General features: G+C 34.5%; 1 protein-coding gene across 1 annotated transcript in view; it reads left to right on the top strand.

Annotated features, from left to right (window-relative positions):
- Nucleotides 1-20945, top strand: part of SPATA17 (spermatogenesis associated 17) — a 228821-nt gene that overhangs the window by 91388 nt on the left and 116488 nt on the right. Inside the window, exon 6 of the mRNA XM_050780373.1 lies at nt 6827-6950. Coding sequence (XP_050636330.1) covers nt 6827-6950 — 124 coding nt within the window. The remainder of the gene's footprint in view (nt 1-6826; nt 6951-20945) is intronic.

Below are 20945 nucleotides of genomic sequence, written 5' to 3'. Positions count from 1 at the left end.
CTACCCCCACTTCCCAACAGATGACTTTCACAATGTAGTTTCTTCTCTCTCCTAATTAAACCATCAGGAGTGATGAAATGTACTAGTCGACTGAGAAATAGTTAAAGAGAATGCTGGCACCAAATTCATACTAGGTATTATGCCAAGTGTTTTGGGAGGTGCACATCAATAAATAAACATTATTCTTGACCTTCAGGACCTGTCTTAGTCAGTTTGGGCTGCTGTAGCAGAATTCCAGAGAGTGGCTAAACAAGAGAAATTTGTTTCTCACAGTTCTGGAGACTGGATAATCCAAGACAGGTGCCAACATATCCATCTGGTAAGGGCATTCTTCTTCGTTTGCAGACAGTCATCTTCTCCTTGTGTCCTCACAGAGGGAGAGTATCTTTGTCATGTCTGTTTTTAATCCCATGGCACTAATCCCATTCAATGGGGGCTCCACCTCTGTAATTGAATTACCTCCCAAAGGCCCTACCTCCAAATGCCATCACATTTAGGATTTAGGCTTCAACATGTGAATTTGGGGGGACTCGAATATTCAGCCTATAGCAGGGCCTTAGCATTCAGGAGGTTGAGCTGGCAAGTCATGCATGCATACCTACAACTATAATGTATTGCAGAAGGTAATGGACATATGAAAGAAATAAAGGATTCATAATCAGTGAGATTATGACAGTGGGAACAACTAAAGTTTAATTTTTGTTGAGGGGATCTATGAAGCCTTCTTAGAGGAAAGGATGGAGATTTTGTGCTTTTGTTCTTGACTTAAAAAAAGAGAATATAAAAATTATAAAGATTCTGTTTTTAGTATTATATTTTGAAATGGGCAAGAAAAGCAAAAAGAATATGTGTCCATCTTATTAATAATTTTCATTATGGTGAATAAAGCATTTAATGAGCATACTGAGCAAATATTGAACTGCATATAATTGAGTCATTTATATAATATGTTATATATCATACATATTTTTATATATTAATGTATTTATTAGGATTATGAGTTTGGATATTTTATATCACTTGTGGAAATAATATAATTTTGAGCAGAGTGCTCTTGTTCTTCAAAAATATTTTATAGAAATATATTATTTTTCTCCTTTGGTACAGACATTAGACAAAATCAAGAAACAGTTTAAAAAGAAAAAAATGTAACAAGGAAAAGAAAATCTGCAATGCAAGAAAACATGAATTATTACATGATAGGAAGTAATCATTACCATTCATTTGGTCTCGGGATTGAGCAGGATTATATACTTGTTTTTGCAGTCACTTCTCTGTAGCTCCTATCATCATTCATATACATAAACCTACACACTTATATGGAGACAGTAGTCTTTTAAAAATGTTTACTTATTCATTCAAATAGACATGGGCAACATAGACATAGTCTTTATTTTTTACAGAGTTTGCAGTCTAGTAGGGAAGACATATATTAAACAAACAAATATATCCATAAATGTATCATTATACATTTTATTAAGTTATATGGAAGAAAAACAAAATTACGGTGTTTATGAGTGAAAAGAACAGTGAAAGGAGAATTCAGATTGCTGTAAAGGAAATCCAAGGCAGAAAATACAATTTAAGTGAAGATCTTGAGGTAGAAATAAATGGTTTGCTAGGAAATGAAATATAGCCATTGTGACTGAAGCATAGTGATTCCGGGAGAGAGTGATATGAAGTAAGAAGGAGAGGGAAGCAGGGGTCAATACTGAAAGGCCTTATAGGTTTGTATTGTGTGTTAGTTGTATTGTGCCAAATAGCTTTTAAGCATCTTTTCAGCTTCAGTCTCTTTTTATACATTAATGTTGTACATTAGAATTATTTACTTGCTCAAAAAATAGCAATACCGGCTCAATAAGGGTTAGAAAAAAGAGGTCATAGGTGGAAGTGTCATAGATGGAAATATCACTGAGACAGTGATTTGTTGCATGAGATTTATTGGGGAGCAACATCTTTAAGAGAAGGGAGGAGGAAGGTTGAGGGAGAAGTTGAATTGCATCAGGAGGTCTCAGCTCTGGGATCTGGATGGCCCTTTATATTGGTCCCAAACCAAGACAAAGGCTCTGGGCCTATGTACTCTGTCAATTCCCAGTCATTGATTGAATCCAGGCTGGGGGCAGGATAACAAAATCTACCTGGGGCAGGGCAACTGATTTTCTCCAGTGAGATATAGTTATGAACAGTCAGCAGCCAGCACTCCTGGCAGTTGGAACTTTGGGTTTGGTTCTGTAGGTAGGAATGAGACATGATGAGCTCCTGCAGTCCTGGCCACTGCTTCACAAAGAGCCCCATAGTGATGTGATATAGCACAGCAGACATGCTTGTTGTCTTTTTTTTTTTTTTTTTTTTTTTTGTGAGATGGAATCTTGCCCTGTCACCCAGGCTGGAGTGCAGTGGTGCGATCTCGGCTCACTGCAACCTCCGCCTTCCGGGTTCAAGCAATTCTCCTGCCTCAGCCTCCTGAGTAGCTGGGATTACAGGTGCCCACCACCACACCCGGATAAGTATTCATATTTTTAGTAGAGACATGATTTTGCTATGTTGGCCAGGATGATCTCGAACTCGTGACCTCAGGTGATCTGCCCGCCTTGGCCTCCCAAAGTGCTGGTATTATAGGTGTGAGCCACTGCACCCGGCCATGCTTGCTGTCTTTAGCCACACAGGTTATCTTCAGTTTTGCAAGGAGAAACCATCCCTCAGATAAGTAGGTGGAGGACAGGGAAAGGAAGAATTTATTTGCATGGTCTTTTCTGTCTCCTATTTTCCACTTATCAGGGTTTACCCCATAACCCATGCCTCTTAGGAAGCCATATTCTATGCTCTGCATTGTGGGATTTCATTCATAAAATAAACTCTCATCAGGAGAGAGAAAGGAGGAGACAACCAAGGGAATTAGAGAAAGCATATCCAGTTGAGTAGGTAAAGCATGTAGCCTAGTACTTGGCTCATAGTAAATGTTCAATAAATAGCTAACACTTACATAGCACCTTACTGTGTACCAGCCAATATTTTGAGCACTTTACATTGATTAACTTATCTCATTCTCACAATAATTTAATGGAAAAGATACTAATACTAATATATTTACATTTTACAAATGAGGAAATTGCAGCTCAGAGGGTAAACAGCTAGTGAGGAGCATAGCAGAGCTGTTATAACCAGGTGCCATTTCAGAGTCTATGCTCTTGGCCAGGTGCAGTGGCTCAGGTCTGTAATCCCAACACTTTGGGAAGCCAAGACAGGTGGATCGCCTGAGGTCAGGAGTGGCCAACATGACGAAACACCATCTCTACGAAAAATACAAAAATTAGCTTGGCGTGGTGGCACGCTCCTGTAATCCCAGCTACTTCAGAGGTTGAGGCAGGAGAATTACTTGAACCAAGGAGTCAGAGGTTGCAGTGAGCTGAGATTGTGCCACTGCACTCCAGCCTGAGTGACAGAGCAAGACTCCGTCTCAAAAAAACAAAACAAAACAAAAGCAGAGTCTATGCTCTTAATCACTCCACTATATTGTGGCTATTATTATTGCTATCATTATTAGAATATGTAAATACTTTATTATCCCTATAAATATCATTAGCAAAATACATTCAAATATGTAAAGCTTTTCAAGAGTTTCAGTAATTTTTATCTTTATTTTAAAACTATATCAGAAAATGTTTTATAGATATGAAAACAAGGCAGAAAGTCTTGGAACTTATTCAAGTTTCTTTATGTGGTAGAAGACAGGAATATAAGATAAAAGAAAATATGCATGGCTAATTCAATAAAAATATATTCGGCATATTATTTCTTGTGTCAGGAAGATGACAGCCTGGTCTGGAGTTAGAAAATCTGCAAACACAGAGGTTCTAATTCCATTTCTGCCATTAACTTATTTGTTAATCACAGTAGGTCACTTAATCTCTTTATGTGTTTCTGTATTTGCAAAATAGAGTAATTAGTAAAAGCTATACCATATCTATCAGAGGACTTTTTTCTTTCAGGATAGAAATGAGAAAATACATCTGAAATGTAAAAACAGAAAAACAAGGCCGGGCGCGGTGGCTCAAGCCTGTAATCCCAGCACTTTGGGAGGCCGAGACAGGCGGATCATGAGGTCAGGAGATCGAGACCATCCTGGCTAACACGGTGAAACCCCGTCTCTACTAAAAATACAAGAAAAATTAGCCGGGCGAGGTGGCGGGCGCCTGTAATCCCAGCTACTCGGGAGGCTGAGGCAGGAGAATGGCGTGAACCCGGGGGAGCGGAGCTTGCAGTGAGCCGAGATCCCGCCACTGCACTCCAGCCTGGGGCACAGAGCAAGACTCCGCGTCAAAAAAAAAAAAAAAAAAAAAAAAAAAAAAAAAACAGAAAAACAATAGATTTAAATGTCTTAGAAGTACTGCATTTTAAAAACCTCCACATTAAAAATATAGGTAATTTTTATAATTTTGTAGGGAATCCTAGTTAGAATGGTTTCCATCCTTTTATCTTTAATGAGATCCTAATTTTTATTGCATCCTGCACACTGAGCAGTATCTTCACCCTGCTGATAAAACAAAAATTTATATATTAAGAATAATTTATTTAGCAATTCCTACTTCATTGTTCAACAAAGAATGTTTGACAAAAATATTACTGCCTTGTTCAGTATATCCACACACTCTCAAATGTTACAAGAAATCAATTTGGAACCTAAGAATTGATTTTTTTCAATAATTGGATGAATTTATTAAATTAACTACTTTTGTGTTTTGAGATTACAGCAGATGAGTGTTTTTAGTGTTTCTTACGTGTTTTCTTTATACACTGGAAAGTAACATTGTTTTCCATTATCTCACAGGTTTAGTTCACTGTGCCATGCCACTCTATACATACTGTTTTTATTTTACATTTCCATATTCTGAAGATGAACTGTTTTTACTACTTAAAATAACTTGCACTTTTGATTTTGTGTCCAAGTTCTATGTACATCTTTGTACCTTACCCGTTCATATATGTTTTCAATTATATTAGGCCTTTCTTCTTATATAAGACCTTTTCATATTTATTAAATTATTTATAGAGCACAAACTTCCCTATAGATTTTTTTATTTTTATGATTGCTTAGAAAATTACTGTACTTACATTTAGAGTAATATAAAATTAGATACATGCATTTCTGAGTAATTATCTTTACAGTGGTAGTTCTCTGGTTAATTTTTATTTTTTGCATAATAACAATAGTAAAGATTAAAACAATTAATATATTCACTTTTAATGTAACATATGATTGTTATTTTTCCTAGCAAAAATTCTCATTTATTCATATGTAACTGCCTTGAAATTTGTACTTTAAGGACAAAGAAAGGTCACCAATCCCTCTAACTCCTGGTTCTTTGTCAAAAATGGACACAGTTAATGAGGTTTGTTTGGTACAGAACAAATTCTCAGACACAGATAGAGATCCTTTCAATGGAAACAAATTTGTTTGGCTTTACCAGGTTACTTAGCGATTAATAATAGCCTTGAGATGCAGGTCAGAGAGGTCATTGTACCAGCTTGCCAACACAATCTAAACGTGCAGCTAGCCTGGCTCTGTGGGCGCAGAAGCCCCCAAAATACTATGCATAAAGTAAAACAGGCTATTTTCTGACTCCTTTTTTCATATTAATAAGCAATTTTCAAGAGAAGGGTGGCAAAATGGGGGCCATGCCACTCCAAGTAATTCATTTATTTTGCAATTTAATCTTATGTTGAAAAAAATTGCTCTGCTGCAATAGCATAGCTTGGTGATTTTTAAACGTCAGTGTGTTTCATAAGTAACCTTGTAAGAAGTATTGTATTGGTAGCCTTTAACAGAAAATTGCAACAAAAATATTTCTAGACATTGAAGTAGAAAGGAGAATCTCTTTTATTTTTTGAATTTTTTCCTCTACTTTCCTCAGATATCTTTGAGAAAAATGCTCAGATAATTTATTTAAAACTTTACTTACAGAACTAGACACTAAGTTACATACCTACTTTAAAAAAAAAGTATAGTACAATTTCAAAACATTATTTTAACACAAAGAGTTAAGTTTTTCCTTGAAAATAAAGGATTTATTTTTCTCCATATTTGATATCATAATCTGTTTAGCAGGTGTTTTCACATAGTATACTTAAAAGCTTTTTTTGTTTATATTTCTTAGATACACATAAATAATGAAAAGTTTCATTATTTTAATAGAATTTATTATGCCTAGAAAAGACTTGCACTTTCTCACCTGATTTAGCTTTTATTCGAATTATCTACATAATTGGACAAAATGTCAGCCTTTGTTTGAAGTGCAAGATAATATATGTAATCTTATTGGTATTATTTGAACTGTCAACTGAAGTAAACCTACAATAAATTAAGTGTATGTATAAAACCTGTCACATTTTTAAATTTAGGCCATTAGTTAGTATGCAAAATAAATGATTAGAGATTTGAAAATACAAATCCAAAATGTAAGGGAAAACAGTAGCTCAGATGCTTTCTTGGGAGATTTAAGTATGTCCAAAAAAGTTAATCTTAAAACAAAAAACCCTGATAATTTGGTAAGACACACTTTGCATTTGATATGAGTATTTTCTCAGCTTTGAATTAATTATAATATACTCATTTGATCTCAAAAACTTAATCACCAAAATATCACATAAATGCTTTCTAAATTTTGCAAAGATTCTTGTAGAAAATGCAGGTGAGATAGACTACACCACTGATTTGGATGGATATGGATGATGGTTGCCCCTCAAAAAAAAACTGATTTATCATCAGTGAAAGAATTAAAATGTGAACACATAGTATCATAAATAACTACAGATGGTTTTGATGCAGGAAGGCACTGGAGGAGTTTGCAGAAATGAAAGAAAGAGAAGAGAAGAAAGCTAACCTCGAAAGGGAAGAGAAGAAAAGAGATTACCAAGCCCGAAAGATGCATTACCTCCTCAGCACAAAGCAGGTTGGTCTACCTGTCCCTGACAGCTCCTGTAAGCCACTTGGGCCCCTAGCCTGACAGAGATAAACTAGCAAGCTGAATGGGACACGACTTGTTGAAAAGATATCACAAAGACACTACTTCGAGTTCAATTTCGTGCTTCTGTGTAGGTGCGCGCAGGCACCATGACTCGTCTGTGACAGCAGCTTCATAGAGGCAGCCGCTGCGATGCTGGCAGAAAGGTCCAAGTCAGCAGTGTGATCTGCCACGGTGATAACACAACACGAAGGGCATAACCTCGCTTTCAAAACTCATTCTGAATGGCTTATTGTTGTGTTGTGAATTGATCAAGAACTAACAAGTTATTAGGCTGAAGTGGCTTTCATGTTTTCTCTTTTAATTGAGCTAATGTTGAGATTAAAACCATTTTTTGACCCTTTCTAAATTTTGATGGAAGTTTTCAGGTAAAACTTTTAACAAAATTGCTTCAGCAGTTACATCTTCTTATAGAAATATAAGCATGAAATTTGGAATACTTAGACATTTATTTTACAATGCTTGCTAAAATGTCAATACCTTGGATTTTGTCCTGGTTACTAGGAAAGAATACATGGCATGTGGAATAGTCTCAAAAAGAAATACGGTTTTAAAAAAACATGAATTTGGGGGTTGAGATGTGTTTTGTTACTAGGGAGCTAGTCAGGAAACTAGCAATCTCTGGGTTTTTATTTTTTCTCACAGACCTTCAAGTCCTATGTTGTAGTTTTGGCCAGAGTCACATAGTCGAATGTCTCCAGGCAGGGGCAAGTCAAGTCCCAGTGGTGAAGGGTGAGCCCCAAGACTGAATGTCATCCTTAGAGGCATCCAAATTAAAAAAATATATTAAATCCTGGGCTGGCCGTGTACATTTGGAACGTAGATCTCCCTCTATCTCTAGCTTCTGCTTGGTAGTCTAAATATCAATACTTTTTAATCATGGTGACTATCTTCATGTTTACTTGGATTTGTGTAGCTGAGTTATCTTCATGTGACAGGTAAGGAAACAAACTCAGAGGTGTTACGTGGCTGAGTTAGAGATACAAAGCTAGTAGAAATAGACATGGCACTCGGCAATCTAAGGTCACTGGACTTCAAATACTTAGGCAGTAATTTAAAGATACTTTCAAAAATTAAAAGTCAAAATATTTTAACTTTTCATTAAAATCTATGGTAGTAACAGTTTTAGTTGTATAATTGAAGTGCTACCTTTTTATATAGAATTTCAAATAAAAAATTCCTTTTCGCAGAAATTTTTTAACTTTAGTTATTAGTCATTTCAACTTTCATTAAACTAAGCATACTATTAATACCCTTATTTCTTTAAATCTGGTATTTTATTTTTTACAATACATTTGTTAATCGTAGTAACTCTGAACATCTTTATACTCTGAATCTTTCTTAATATGAGTTCTAGTTGTGCTAAGTATACTTATGATGGGTATTGTAATACAGAAAGCATTTTTTTATATAGTGAAACCATTTTGTTTTTTTTTAAGAGGGAGCAAAAAAGAGTCTTACCCTGTTGCCCAGGCTGCAGTACAGTGGCGTGATCTTGACTCACTGCAACCTACGCCTCCTGGATTCAAGCAATTCTCCTGCCTCAGCCTCCAGAGTAGCTGAGATTACAGGCACCCGCCACCACACCAGGCTAATTTTTGTATTTTAATAGAGATGGGGTTTCACCATGTTGGTCAGGCTGTTCTTGATCTCCTGACCTCAAATGATCCCCCCACCTCGGTCTCCTAAAGTGCTGGGATTAAAGATGTGAGCTACCACACCTGGCCTAAAATAGTGAAATTGTATTTAACTGAACATTTGTTAATTCTGTTTTATTCAAGGTTGTTGAGATACTGAGTATCTAGTGAAATGATTTAGAAAGTCCATGAAGACTCAGGTTTTTTTTTAACTAATAAAAATAATCTGACAGCAAATATCTATGGAGTGCTTATCATGTGCCAAACAGTATTGTAGAGACTTTCTATGCATTATTTCTTTAATTAATTTCATTTCATTTCATTTTTTAAATTAAGCACCTGGTTTGACAAAGAATTTTCACAAACCTGACTAAAACACTTGAATCATAGACCTTAATGGATTTTCAGATATTACCATTGTGTTTTAAGTATATTTGTATTAACAAATACAAGCTGTCAATGCATTTTTCTCCTTCTTTATACCATATAAGCCGCTGATAATATCAATGTGTGTAAACTTTAGTGATCCCTAGTCTCCAAAACTCCTTGGCATCCAATAAAATAATTATTTTTGAGGCACTATGGCAAGGTTGAAAGAACCCAAATATTGTCATCAGACAGAGCTGAGTTGACATCCCAGCTCTCACACTAAGGGTAATATATTAGGAGATTACCTTCAGTTTTCTGAGCCTCTGCTTCCCTCTGCATTTGTGGGAAATGAAACCCATCTTGGAAGAATGTTATGAGGATTAAATGTCATGTATTTAAAACAGTGCCAGACCGTTAGATGGCATTCAGTAAATGGTAACAATCATTTTATTAGAATTTAACCACAGATAAACCTAAGGTTTTCTTCTTTAATTTTCTTCCATTAATCTTACCAATTGGAAGCATTCATTTTCTCATTTCCTTTCTTGGCTTTCCTCTAGTTATTAATAAAAAAATTAGTTAGAAATCTCTATGCTGGTGTCCCCCACCTCCATTTGACACTTGACTTCACAGACCTGAGGACATTACAGGTGAAACTGTATTCTCAAATTGCTTCCCTTGGAGAGAAATATTACAAAAATAACAGGGATTTTCATTTGGACCTGGCCAGTTGGTAAACTTCATCATAGTGATCTTAAGATTTGATCACAGGTAACTAGAGATGAAAAAACAACCCTTTGAACCTATGGAGCCACTTTTATTTCCAAGACAAACTTTTTGTGTGTGTGGTGGTAAAATAGAATAGCTGTGTCATCTTAGTCTCATCTGTTCATTTTGTTCAAGGGATTAGTTGTACTGACAGAATGATACTGGAAAGTTCATATGTTCTATTCCTTATATCCCAACAGATTTGCTTTACTTAGCTTTTAATCAGTATTTTTTCATCATGATATAAAAAAGTTGACCTTTAAAACATACTACAAGTCACAACTATTAAAACAGTCTCCATCTAAACAAAAGTATGCAACACTAAGATTTAATAAATACAACAAACATGAATCTTAACTTAAATTCACCAATTAATCACTTCCAATAATATTTTTGAGTACCTGCCATCTAATAGTAGAGTGCGAGGACTTTAGTATAAATATAAACCATTTAATCTTTAACCACAAAAAGCGCTGAGCCTAATTTCAGTCTAATGTCAATTTTTTTGTAGATGGAAATTGCCAACTTTTCACTACTGCTTATATGGGCGATCTCACTGAAATTAATAACTATTTATACTTATGATTTTGCTGATGTGCTATTTTATTTTAATAAAAAACAACATAACCTTCCTTCCTGAGCCTAAGGAAGATTCAGAGAATAAAAGACACATATTTCAATCTGAGTGTTGTTAGTAATTTTTACAGCATGTCTGGGCTATTGGGAAGAAATTAAGCTGCAGATTTTTAAATATTCCTTACTTGGTTGTTTACAAATTAATTTCATTGTTTGTTTTAAGATTTTGATTTCAAATTATATTTGTAGACCTTTAAGTACAAATAAAAGCCAAATAAGAATTAATAATATTTATTTTAAAAGATTTGTATCAATTTTAACGTTCAGTGCCTGCAGATATTTGAAAATTCTCCAAATAAATATTCAAGTTTGAATAATTTTATAAAAAGTGTGTCAGGATAGGAAAAGCTTTATTGATCTGCTTAAAAGGAATAAATCTAATAGCATTTTTAGCTAAGAGGGGGACATTATATTGATGATTTATATTGGCGATTGGTGATTAGGAATGATGTTAGTATGGTTTATAGAATAGTAATTTTTACATTACATTTTTATTGTTCTAATAGCTTACTTTAGATGAGTAGAAATAAAACATTAATTTTGACAGTGCTTCATAGAAGATAATTCTGTAAGTCAAAATTGTATTTGTGAATTCAGATATAGATGGTGTAAGATTGAGTTTTTTAATGTATTAGTAATTTTAGGATGATTATGCTGGTATACTCATATACTCATATGCTGATTGCAAAGTTTTAAAGTCAGGTTTAAGCCTATATTTAGTACAAATTCAATGTATACCTTAAAATATTACCAAAAGCTATTACTAATTTTTGATGGTATTAATTATCTCATCTTTATTCAAGCAAATATGTTAGCGCTAATAGAAATTACACAAGTAAATAACTAATATTGCAATGAGTGAATTAATAGACCCCTCAGGGTTTTATTAATTAAAAAGTTCGAGTCATATTAAAACACCTTTTGTATATGTTTATTTCAATCAGAAAGCTGAATATGGTAACTTATTTGCATAAATAATCAATCACCATTTACTAGTAGTAATAAGGTTAATTTGTTGCTACAGACATAATAGGATTAGTCAATTATATTTCCAAGAAAATACTATTTGTTATGCACCCCATCACCTGTAAAACAGGATTGGGTTTAGCACCCTTATTAAATGAACACATCAAAAAATCTTTGTCCCTGTAAAAGTTTTATGAAAGGAAGGCTAATTTTGGTTGATTTGGATAAAGTAAAATGCAAATATTGCTTCCATTTGTAAATTTAATTTATCTTTCTCTAAAGATTGATTACTTAATAAAGTTATTTATTTTGATTCAGTAACTAGTCAAACTAAATCTAACACATATAAGACATATTTCCTTTGAAGAAAATCTTATTTGCAGATTTGTTTTATTCCAAATAAACTGACTTTCATTCCCCTGCCCTTGTTCTTAGGTAATAAATTATGTTGTCTGCTCCACCTACTGGTGGATATATGCAAAGGCCTATTGTTGGATTTAGTAAAAGATGCCTCTAAAGTATTGCCAGAATTTTTGAGAGTCTTCCTGGAGATTAGAAAAATTACAGACAAATGTAAAATTCAAGATCCAAATTATGAAAGGTTAGTTTGGAAATATTGGTTATTACATAGAATTATACACGGTAATAGTTATCTTATTAGTAAAAATGTTACCCTGTTTTTCATTTTAATGTGATAATAAAAAAGGTAAATAAACATAAAATATACATATAACTCAGTATAACTATGTCTATTTTATTTTAGTGTGGCATTTAAGAGTTTACACATATTGAAATTAAAACTAAAGTAGAAACAAATTTACTTCAATTAAAATTGTTACATGTATATAATGGAACTAGTTTTCATGTCATAATTTATACGATAGATTTTTGATGTTTTTCCTCACTCCCCACTAAAGCAGTGAAAATATTACTGAAATAACTATTTTATTTATTATTTTAAAAAGATCCTATACTGTGTTTAATACTGATAAAATTTTACTTTGAATTATATTTTTGAGGAAGCCAAAACGGTTTCAGCTATTTTTTTCCCAAATGATGTTAAATCATATTTGTATAGAGAAAGACAAACTTGGCCAGGCGCGGTGGCTCACACCTGTAATTCCAGCATTTTGGGAGGCCAAGGCGGGTGGATCCCGAGGTCAGGAGATCAAGACCATCCTGGCTAACATGGTGAAAACTCGTCTCTACCAAAAATACAAAAAATTAGCCAGGCGTGGTGGCGGGTGCCTGTGGCCCCAGCTACTCGGAAGACTGAGGCAGGGGAATGGCATGAACCTGGGAGGCGGAGCTTGCAGTGAGCTGAGATAGTGCCACTGCACTCCAGCCTGGGCGACAGAGCGAGCCTCCATCTCAAAAAATAACAATAACAATAACAATATAAATAATAATAAAATAAATAGATAAACTTGACATACCCATAATTAATTGGTAGTCTGTTGATATGAAAAACAGTTTTATAAGACAAATCTTTTTAAAAAAACTTATTTTAATTTCCAGGATACAAATCTTATAAGGTGAAAAATATTTAAATTAGGAAAATTTTAACCGGATGTGGTGGCTCACGCCTGTAATCCTAGCACTTCGGGTGGCCAAGGATGGCAGATCACTTGAGGTCAGGAGTTCGAAACCAGCCTGGCCAATGTGGTGAAACCCTGTATCTATTGAAAATACAAAAAAAATTAGTTGGATGTGGTGGCAGATGCCTGTAATCCCATCTACTGGGAGGCTGAGGCAGGAGAATCGCTTGAACCCGGGAGGCAGAGGTTGCAGTGAGCCGAGATCGCACCACTGCACTCCAGCCTGGGTGAAAGAGCAAGACTCTGACTCAAAAAAAAAAAAAATTAATTATTCCAAATCATTTATTGCTTTCAACTCTATCTTTTAAGTATCTAGGTGGTGAGATCTTATGCATATCAAGTGCTCAATATATGATTATTCACTTTTACTTTGAGATGATGAAGCCCTAGAAAAGTGGCAGCCTTACCATGTGCACCTGCCAACGTGTGTGCGTATGTGTGGGTATGTGTATCTATGTGTCATATGTCTTTGTATATTTGGTATATTTGGAAAGTATCTTTGGGGTGACAGGGAAACTCAAGAATAATGTTAAGATGTACCTGCAATGACTTTCTGGAGCACATATCTGGACCTTATAGACATTATCTCAAAACCACTTTTCTGACTTGAAAAACATTGATTTTGTTCCTTTCTAGTTTCTTAGTTGGACCTTTTTTCCGTCTTTTGTATTTCCATGATATATATACAAAAGGATGTATGCCTTGATACTTATGGTTGCCGATAGTACCCTTATCTTCATTGAACTGAAAATTATATTTATGATCTTTGTGGTTTGATGCAACCTGAGTTTGAGCATTCACATGTTCTTTGTGAAATTTTTCAGGCTGTTATTTTTTTTTCTGTGTGTGTGTGTGTGTATTTTTCTATTTTCTAAATCAGACATCACATTAAACAATCCACAATTCTAAACTATCCCCAGTTAACCAGGATTTTGAAGTAGTTGACTCTTCTTCATTTTTTGCTGTCATCTTTCAGTTCATCACCCCAGGTGTCTTTCAAATCAGTCCCTTCATATTTATTTCCTGAACCCTGAGCAATTGTAATAGTCTCTAAAATGATTTTCTTTTTAAGTCTTTTGTCCTTTAACCCAGTATATTTACCACCATCAGATAAACCTTTCTAACAGAGCATTTTTATTTCATTTATCTTTGCAGTTTGTAAGCCTCCAAAGCTACCCTGTTATCCATAGGATAAAATCCATATTTTTCAGCATAAGCATTCAAAATTCTTTATAATCTGACTTCACTCTGCTATTCAGTCCGATCTGCCTCTGCTCCTCAATATGAGCATACTGACACAGTCTGACTTTATATCCTAGAGAAATTTATCATAAGATTCTCTCTCTCTCTCTCTCTCTCTCTCTCTCTCTCTATATATATATATATGAGGTAGGTGACTTCTGGTGACTTGTCATATTGTGGAAACTCAGAAGCCTCCCCTCTGCCTCTCACAGAAAAGGAGAAATATGTTACAAGCTTTTTGCTAATACTTTGAATTTTATTGTTACTTTACCATTAAAGATGTATTTCTTTCTCCTATTAAATTTAGATAACTAATTTAGATTATTTTTAGAAAGGAGATATTTTAGCTTTCAGGTTGTCCTTAATGGCATGTCTTAGTGAAAATTGATACATTGTGAACAGCTTCTGATAAGAATGGGAGAGAAAAGTACATTCAGAGACCTGAGGCAATACCTAGAGTATAAAGACCCAAATGGACATAAAGTTGGTAAGAAAGAGATCCAGGGATGCTGAAGGGTGTAATGCATTCATGGGATGTCTGGGGAGGAAAGTAGGTATTTATGGCACTAAAAAGAATATTAAGAGGACATGCAGAAGAAATGTATCAGTTTTGTCATTTTGCTTAGGGTCACTGCTATTTAGTATCAGTTATTAACACAGCATTCTCCAAAACAAATTCTTAATTCTTACATTCCCTGCAACTTATTTAGCAAACTTATTCAGGAGTTGGAAAGGTCTGGTAATAAGACATAGTTATGGATGTATGGTTTGGGAAGTAGATTCATATGTTTTACATGAAGGATCTTATATTTGGTTTTGCTAACTTCCCAGTAGTTTGTATGAATGTTTTCATGCAGAAAAATTTAACAATAGGAGCTCACACTGACAGAGGCGCCACTCATCGGAATGTGCTAGAGCAGCATGGGATCTTTAGGATGATCTTTCCAGCATTCTCTTTTAACCGATTAAAGAAATTAAGACTAGAAGATGAAGCAACCTGCTCAAGGTCACACAACTAGTTTGAATACATTCTGTAAAGCTGGGGCATCCTCAGTAAACCATGGTCACAAAAAAAACCTGAGTTAGTCATCTACATCTGCGATCTACATCTGGTTCACCTAAATAAACCCTACATGGAAGGAACTGTATCCTACCTTTATGACTGTCCAGCCATCCTTCTTCAAAGGATATTCACTGGTTTTTCATTGAATTCCCTTTTTTCTCTTTCTCTGAAATGGTTTGGTACTTATAAGAAACATCGATTCTAAGTGAGTTCATGTACAAAGATAAAAACTAGGGCCTGTATATAGAAGCATAAAGAAAGCCAGAATGTAATTTAGATATCTATGGTACCTTCTGGTGAATTGCTCAAAGCAATTTATTATATCTATTTTCAGAATATTCTATAAAGCAGAAATTATCTCTCTGGTGACTACAATGTTTGGGACTCTTTTTTTCCCCCTTTGGACCCTTGGTAGGTTTATTCTTTCAAGATTACATAGAGATCTGACTTACGATCTTTGGATCCATAGTTTAAGAGGCAGGCCCTCAAGTGTGGACATTTGTTCTTAATCCCAAGTGAACAGCTCACATCACAAAATCATCACATAATTTGTTACTATTGGCAGTCTCTGTGCAGAAAGGCCAAGGACTGAACTAGCATGGAGAATGAATTACCTATTAACTTTTACATTTTATTTCCTCCCTCTTTAACATTGTAGTTTTTATTATCCTGTAATATATGAAAGGGATGGCATTATTATCCATTGTCAGTTCTCTTTGAAGAGACAGCGCGAAGTGGTTTTTTTAAAAAAAATCTTGTTGTGTTCTCAAATGAATTCCTTTTCTGCTCTTCTTTTAACTTTTAACTCTTGCCATCTTTTAACTACGTCACATCTAAGAAAGAGGCAATAATTTCCGAAAGAGGCAAGAATAAAATAAAAATTAATTAACAGAGAGCCACTTAGGTAGAAAAGTGCCTTAGCTCTTTCCCTTATGTATTTTTTGCTTTTAAGTGTGCAGCATTTTAAAATAAATCATTTAGCAAAACACATTATAAACCTCCCCCTTATGTATGACTGGGAGCAGATCCATGTGTTATGGGCCTGAAGCTTATACAATTTGGGGAGTACACCTTTAAGGATAAAATATGCAAAATTTCAAATACAAGAGGATAAGTTCATTATTTCTTTTTTCTTTAGAGACAGAGTCTCGCTGTGTCACTCAGGCTGGAGTGCAGTGGCGTGATCATAGCTTGAGTTCGTGGGCTCAAGTGCTCTCCTACCCCAGCCTCAAGTAGCTAAGACTACAGGCAGGTGCCACCACACCTGGCTAGGTTTGTTCACATGTTTTGTAGAGATAGGGTCGTGCTGTGTTGCCCAGGCTGCTCTCAAACTCCTGGCCTCAAGTGATCCTCCCGCCTCAGCCTCCCAAAGTGCTGAGATCACAGGCATGAGCCACCACACCTGGCAATAATTTTTATAATGAGAAAGGAAATCATTTCAACCACATTTCAAATTTTAATGGGCTGATACTACCCAACATCTTAGAAATCTAAAAATATAGCATAGTGCTTTAATGAACTGCCTGGCACAGCTCTGGAGCATTTGTTTTCTATATTTTGACTTCATACTCTTTGATTGCTTCTCTTTTGACAATAATATTGTTAAACTTTCTGAAGTGAGAAAAGATGGATTATTTACCATTTTGTTCTGACAACATTGATCTAAATTTTCATTACTATAAAAGTGTTGTATAATGCGTTATGTTGAATATATTTTTGAAAGGAAAGTCTTCCATTTTGTATAGAAAATTGTAAGAATTGGATTCCCCATTTATGATTTACACATCTGAATGTTGGAATAATTCTTTACAGACTAGCTTTGGGCTGGGTACATTTTAAATCTCACTTCTTCCCCACTACCCACAGACTTCCATGGTGAGGCACTTTAGCAAGTTCCTATTGCAATGAAGCCCCTGGCCCTGCTCCTTCATTCAGGGTGCCTCCTATCCACACAGTGGGTGGTAGGAATATTCCTAGGAGATATTTCTGTATTGGGATTGCTAACAAATATTAACTAAATGTGGAAGTGACAGAAACCCCACATAAATATATTTAAACCTAGATTAAAGATGTACCCACCTCATCTTTTTCACAGCCTGATCCCAACATGCCCCCAGCCACTCTCATACCACCCAACCCATGGGAAAGTGTGATAGAGGATGTCAGAGTATAAAGATACAGTGGCATTCACTGATATCTTTTGCAAATTTACAAAAAGCATGACCACATGAGCACATTACCAGGGTCCTACCCTGTGCCTTGGAAGGGGCCTATGAAAGCAAGGGGCCCCAAAGCTTAAGCTTCGTTAGTTTCACTGTTATTTCACCTCTGAGTGGACTCCATTCATGTACTGTGTGAAAACTCTGCTGCTTTTGTTAAACTTGCTCAAATAAGTTTTAACATTTGTTTTAATGTGCTATACATAATCATTGGCATACCAGATTTCAAATCTAGCCTTCAGACAATTAAGTAAACCTTATCATTTTAGGCCTATCTGTCTTTAAAGCTGAAGCACCTAATTTTCTTTGGTTCTTTCTCTTTTTAAAATTGAAAACAAAATTTGGACATCAAACTCAGGATCAGTGTATTTTCATTTAGTAGATTGGGTGCCTTTTCTAAATTAATATATTCAGCTTGCGGTAGAGATAGTTATTAGGTATTGAAAAGACCGAATATATTTTGTAAATGTATATATATGTATATGTATACATTTGTATGTGTACATATGTATATACATGTATACATGTTATGTATGTATATGCATATATACACACAAATACAAACATATATAAAATTTCAAATACAGTCTTAATAAAACATTCAAAAGCCAGAAAAGAATTAGAATGAAGTACATAACAAATGTAGCTCCCATTTCTTACCTCAGTGTAAAATGTTCCTCCACTTACCCCAGAACACCATATTTTAAATTGCATTGTATGCAAACAATTTATACAAGGCAATTGAAAGTTAATTAGTATTTACTCATTTCTATTGGTTTCATATAAAACTCCTATTGGCCCAGCACAATGTCTCAAGCCTGTAATCCCCAGCACTTTGGGAGGCCGAGGCAGGCAGATCACTTAAGACCAGGAGTACAAGACCTGCCTGGGCAACATGGCAAAACACCATCTCTACAAAAAAAAAAAAATTATCCAGGCATGGTGGTGCATGCTTGTAGTCCCAGCTACTTGGGAGGCTGAGTGGGAGGCTTGCTTAAGCCCAGGAGGTCGAGACTGCAGTGAGCCATGATCGCGCCACCATACTCCAGCCTGGGCAACAAAGCAAGACCCTGTCTCAAAACAAACAAACAAAGAAACAAAAAAATCCTACAGTTATTGTCAAGTTAGCTACAATCAATTCTATCATTTTCTTCATTGGTTAGAAGAGACTAAGCTTTTGGTGGTTCCTTTTTTATCACTAATTAAATTTATAATATAGTGAAATCCAAATCTTAGAAACACAAGCAGTTAGGTCATTTCTTTAACTAGATTTAATGAAAGAAATGGGGCTGTAATAGTTTTGTAGATTTAAATTTTTATTTCTATTACTATTATGGCTATTTTTCTATTTTGGGGACACTTCAGAAATATTTTGGATTGAGCCCAGTCATGAGTTAGATGCTATTATCTATAACTGATAAATAATGAGTTTGTGAAGTTTTTCAGATTATGATTTGTCCTAGCTCTTCGATAAGATTAGAAGAATAACTTTACATAGATATCCCAGTGTCTCTCATATTTAATCCCCTTGGATTGAAAAACTTCGTAATCTTTCTGTTGAGTATCTGGCAGCCAGATTTTTAAATTTCAGGCTCTAGTCTAATCCATTGTCTTTTTCCTTTAATCTTTCTCTTTATTACCCTCCCTACTCTGTGAACCCTATAATGAAATACACTATGTCCTTTATATTAAAACTAGACACTTAAGGAGAGAGATTATACTCCCAAATGTTTTCTTAAAATAAGCTCTTAACTGAGTCAATGGTTAAGATACTCAAACATTGACTAATGTGACTCATGTGGTCATTAAGATCACTGTTAAGATCATGAGTATTTAACTTCTGAGATCAAAGTATAGTCCAACACAAGAAATAATCTATGATTTTTGGATTTTATGCAATATAACGTATGTAAATATTTTAGAAGACACAGGAAGTTTGCTTATTATATTGCATATTTGTTACAATCACAAAACAAACAAAACCAAAGAGGAATTCCAATTTTTTACTTAAAAAATATAAAATTGATTTCATTTTGGTGTGATATGATTTTAAGTATTTTAGTGTAAAATGGCAGACAGGTTTTCTGTAAAACTAATAATCTTGTCAATTGCTGTCTCTATCTACTGTATCTTTTGACAGCTGGAAATATTTTACTCAGCAATGACTTTCGTTATTCACAAAGTATCACAAGAGACAGTAAAATAAAAGATGAGAAAATGAAGATGTGGAGAAGAGAGAAAGGGAAAAGAATCTTTCTTTAACTTTTAATTTGTGAATATCTCTGAGTGTAAAATAAATAAGCTGCATATCTCAGTAGTTAGTATTATGCTGAAAAGAAACTCTTGCCAAAAAAATTTTTTTCTGAGTTTAGAGAAAAGTTACATCTACAAGGTGCTTATATAAGGAAAAGCATTCCTAATTTAGTCATCCCCTTAAGGGCTTGAATTTCAGAGTTTTTTCTCAAGTTTATTCAGCAATATTTTCCATTAACTTTTAAATTAATTCATGTACACATATGTATGCATATAATTTCTGTTCTAACATCCCATTAAATAAACGTCAATCCCCTAAAATAATATAATTTTGTTGTATTTATAATATGTAAATAATGTTAATTATTTATATTTATGTTCTATGTACATAAGTTAACTTATGATCATCTGTCTTGGTCTTAAATTCACGTCACTGAAAAGATTCAATTTATTTTACCTATTTTTTTTGTTTATATGTAATCTATACCAAAATCAACCTCCCTGTTTGCTATTATTTCAATATTAAAATTTTTGAGTTTTCCTTGCTTTTTCAAGGCAGAGTTTTCCCTTTTCCCCCTCCTATATCTTAATAAAGCATTTGCTATTGGTTGTATGGTTATAGCTACCTCCCTCTAAGGTAGGTGAATTCATAAAGGAGAACAATCACGCCATTTTGATACCTCCAGTATTTCATACCAAAGTAGGCTCTCAAGAAATGTTGATTAACTAATAAATGAATGGTTTATGTACATGCCCTAATTCTGATTTATAATAATTTTGGATACAAAACAAGACAGGCAGCTTTTATTTTGATTCCAATTATTCACTCTTTTTTTTTAAATGAAACAAGATTGTAAGTAAAACAAAATTATTTTTAAAGCAACAGTAATTTTTTAGTAACTTATGTCTATATTTACCCAAATATATTTTATGTGGTTTTTTTTTGAAGGACAAATCTTATATACCAAGAAAAGGCAAAGGGGAAAGCTAACAGTGTGCCCCAAATGAAACCAAGTTACACAATAGATATAGGATGCAACTACATTTCAAACTTAGCTGTGGCTGTCTTCAAACCATGCTTTCCATTTAGGGATGGTTTTAAGGGAGCTGAGAAAGGACCTACTTTAAGAATATTTTCCTGGATTATGAGTGAAATTGTATTTTAAGAGTTC

The sequence above is a fragment of the Macaca thibetana genome, chromosome 1 (genome assembly GCF_024542745.1).
Source record: "Macaca thibetana thibetana isolate TM-01 chromosome 1, ASM2454274v1, whole genome shotgun sequence".
Classification (NCBI taxonomy): domain Eukaryota; kingdom Metazoa; phylum Chordata; class Mammalia; order Primates; family Cercopithecidae; genus Macaca; species Macaca thibetana.
The sequence above is the reverse complement of the archived record's forward strand: the minus strand, read 5'-3'. Positions and strand labels throughout refer to the sequence as shown.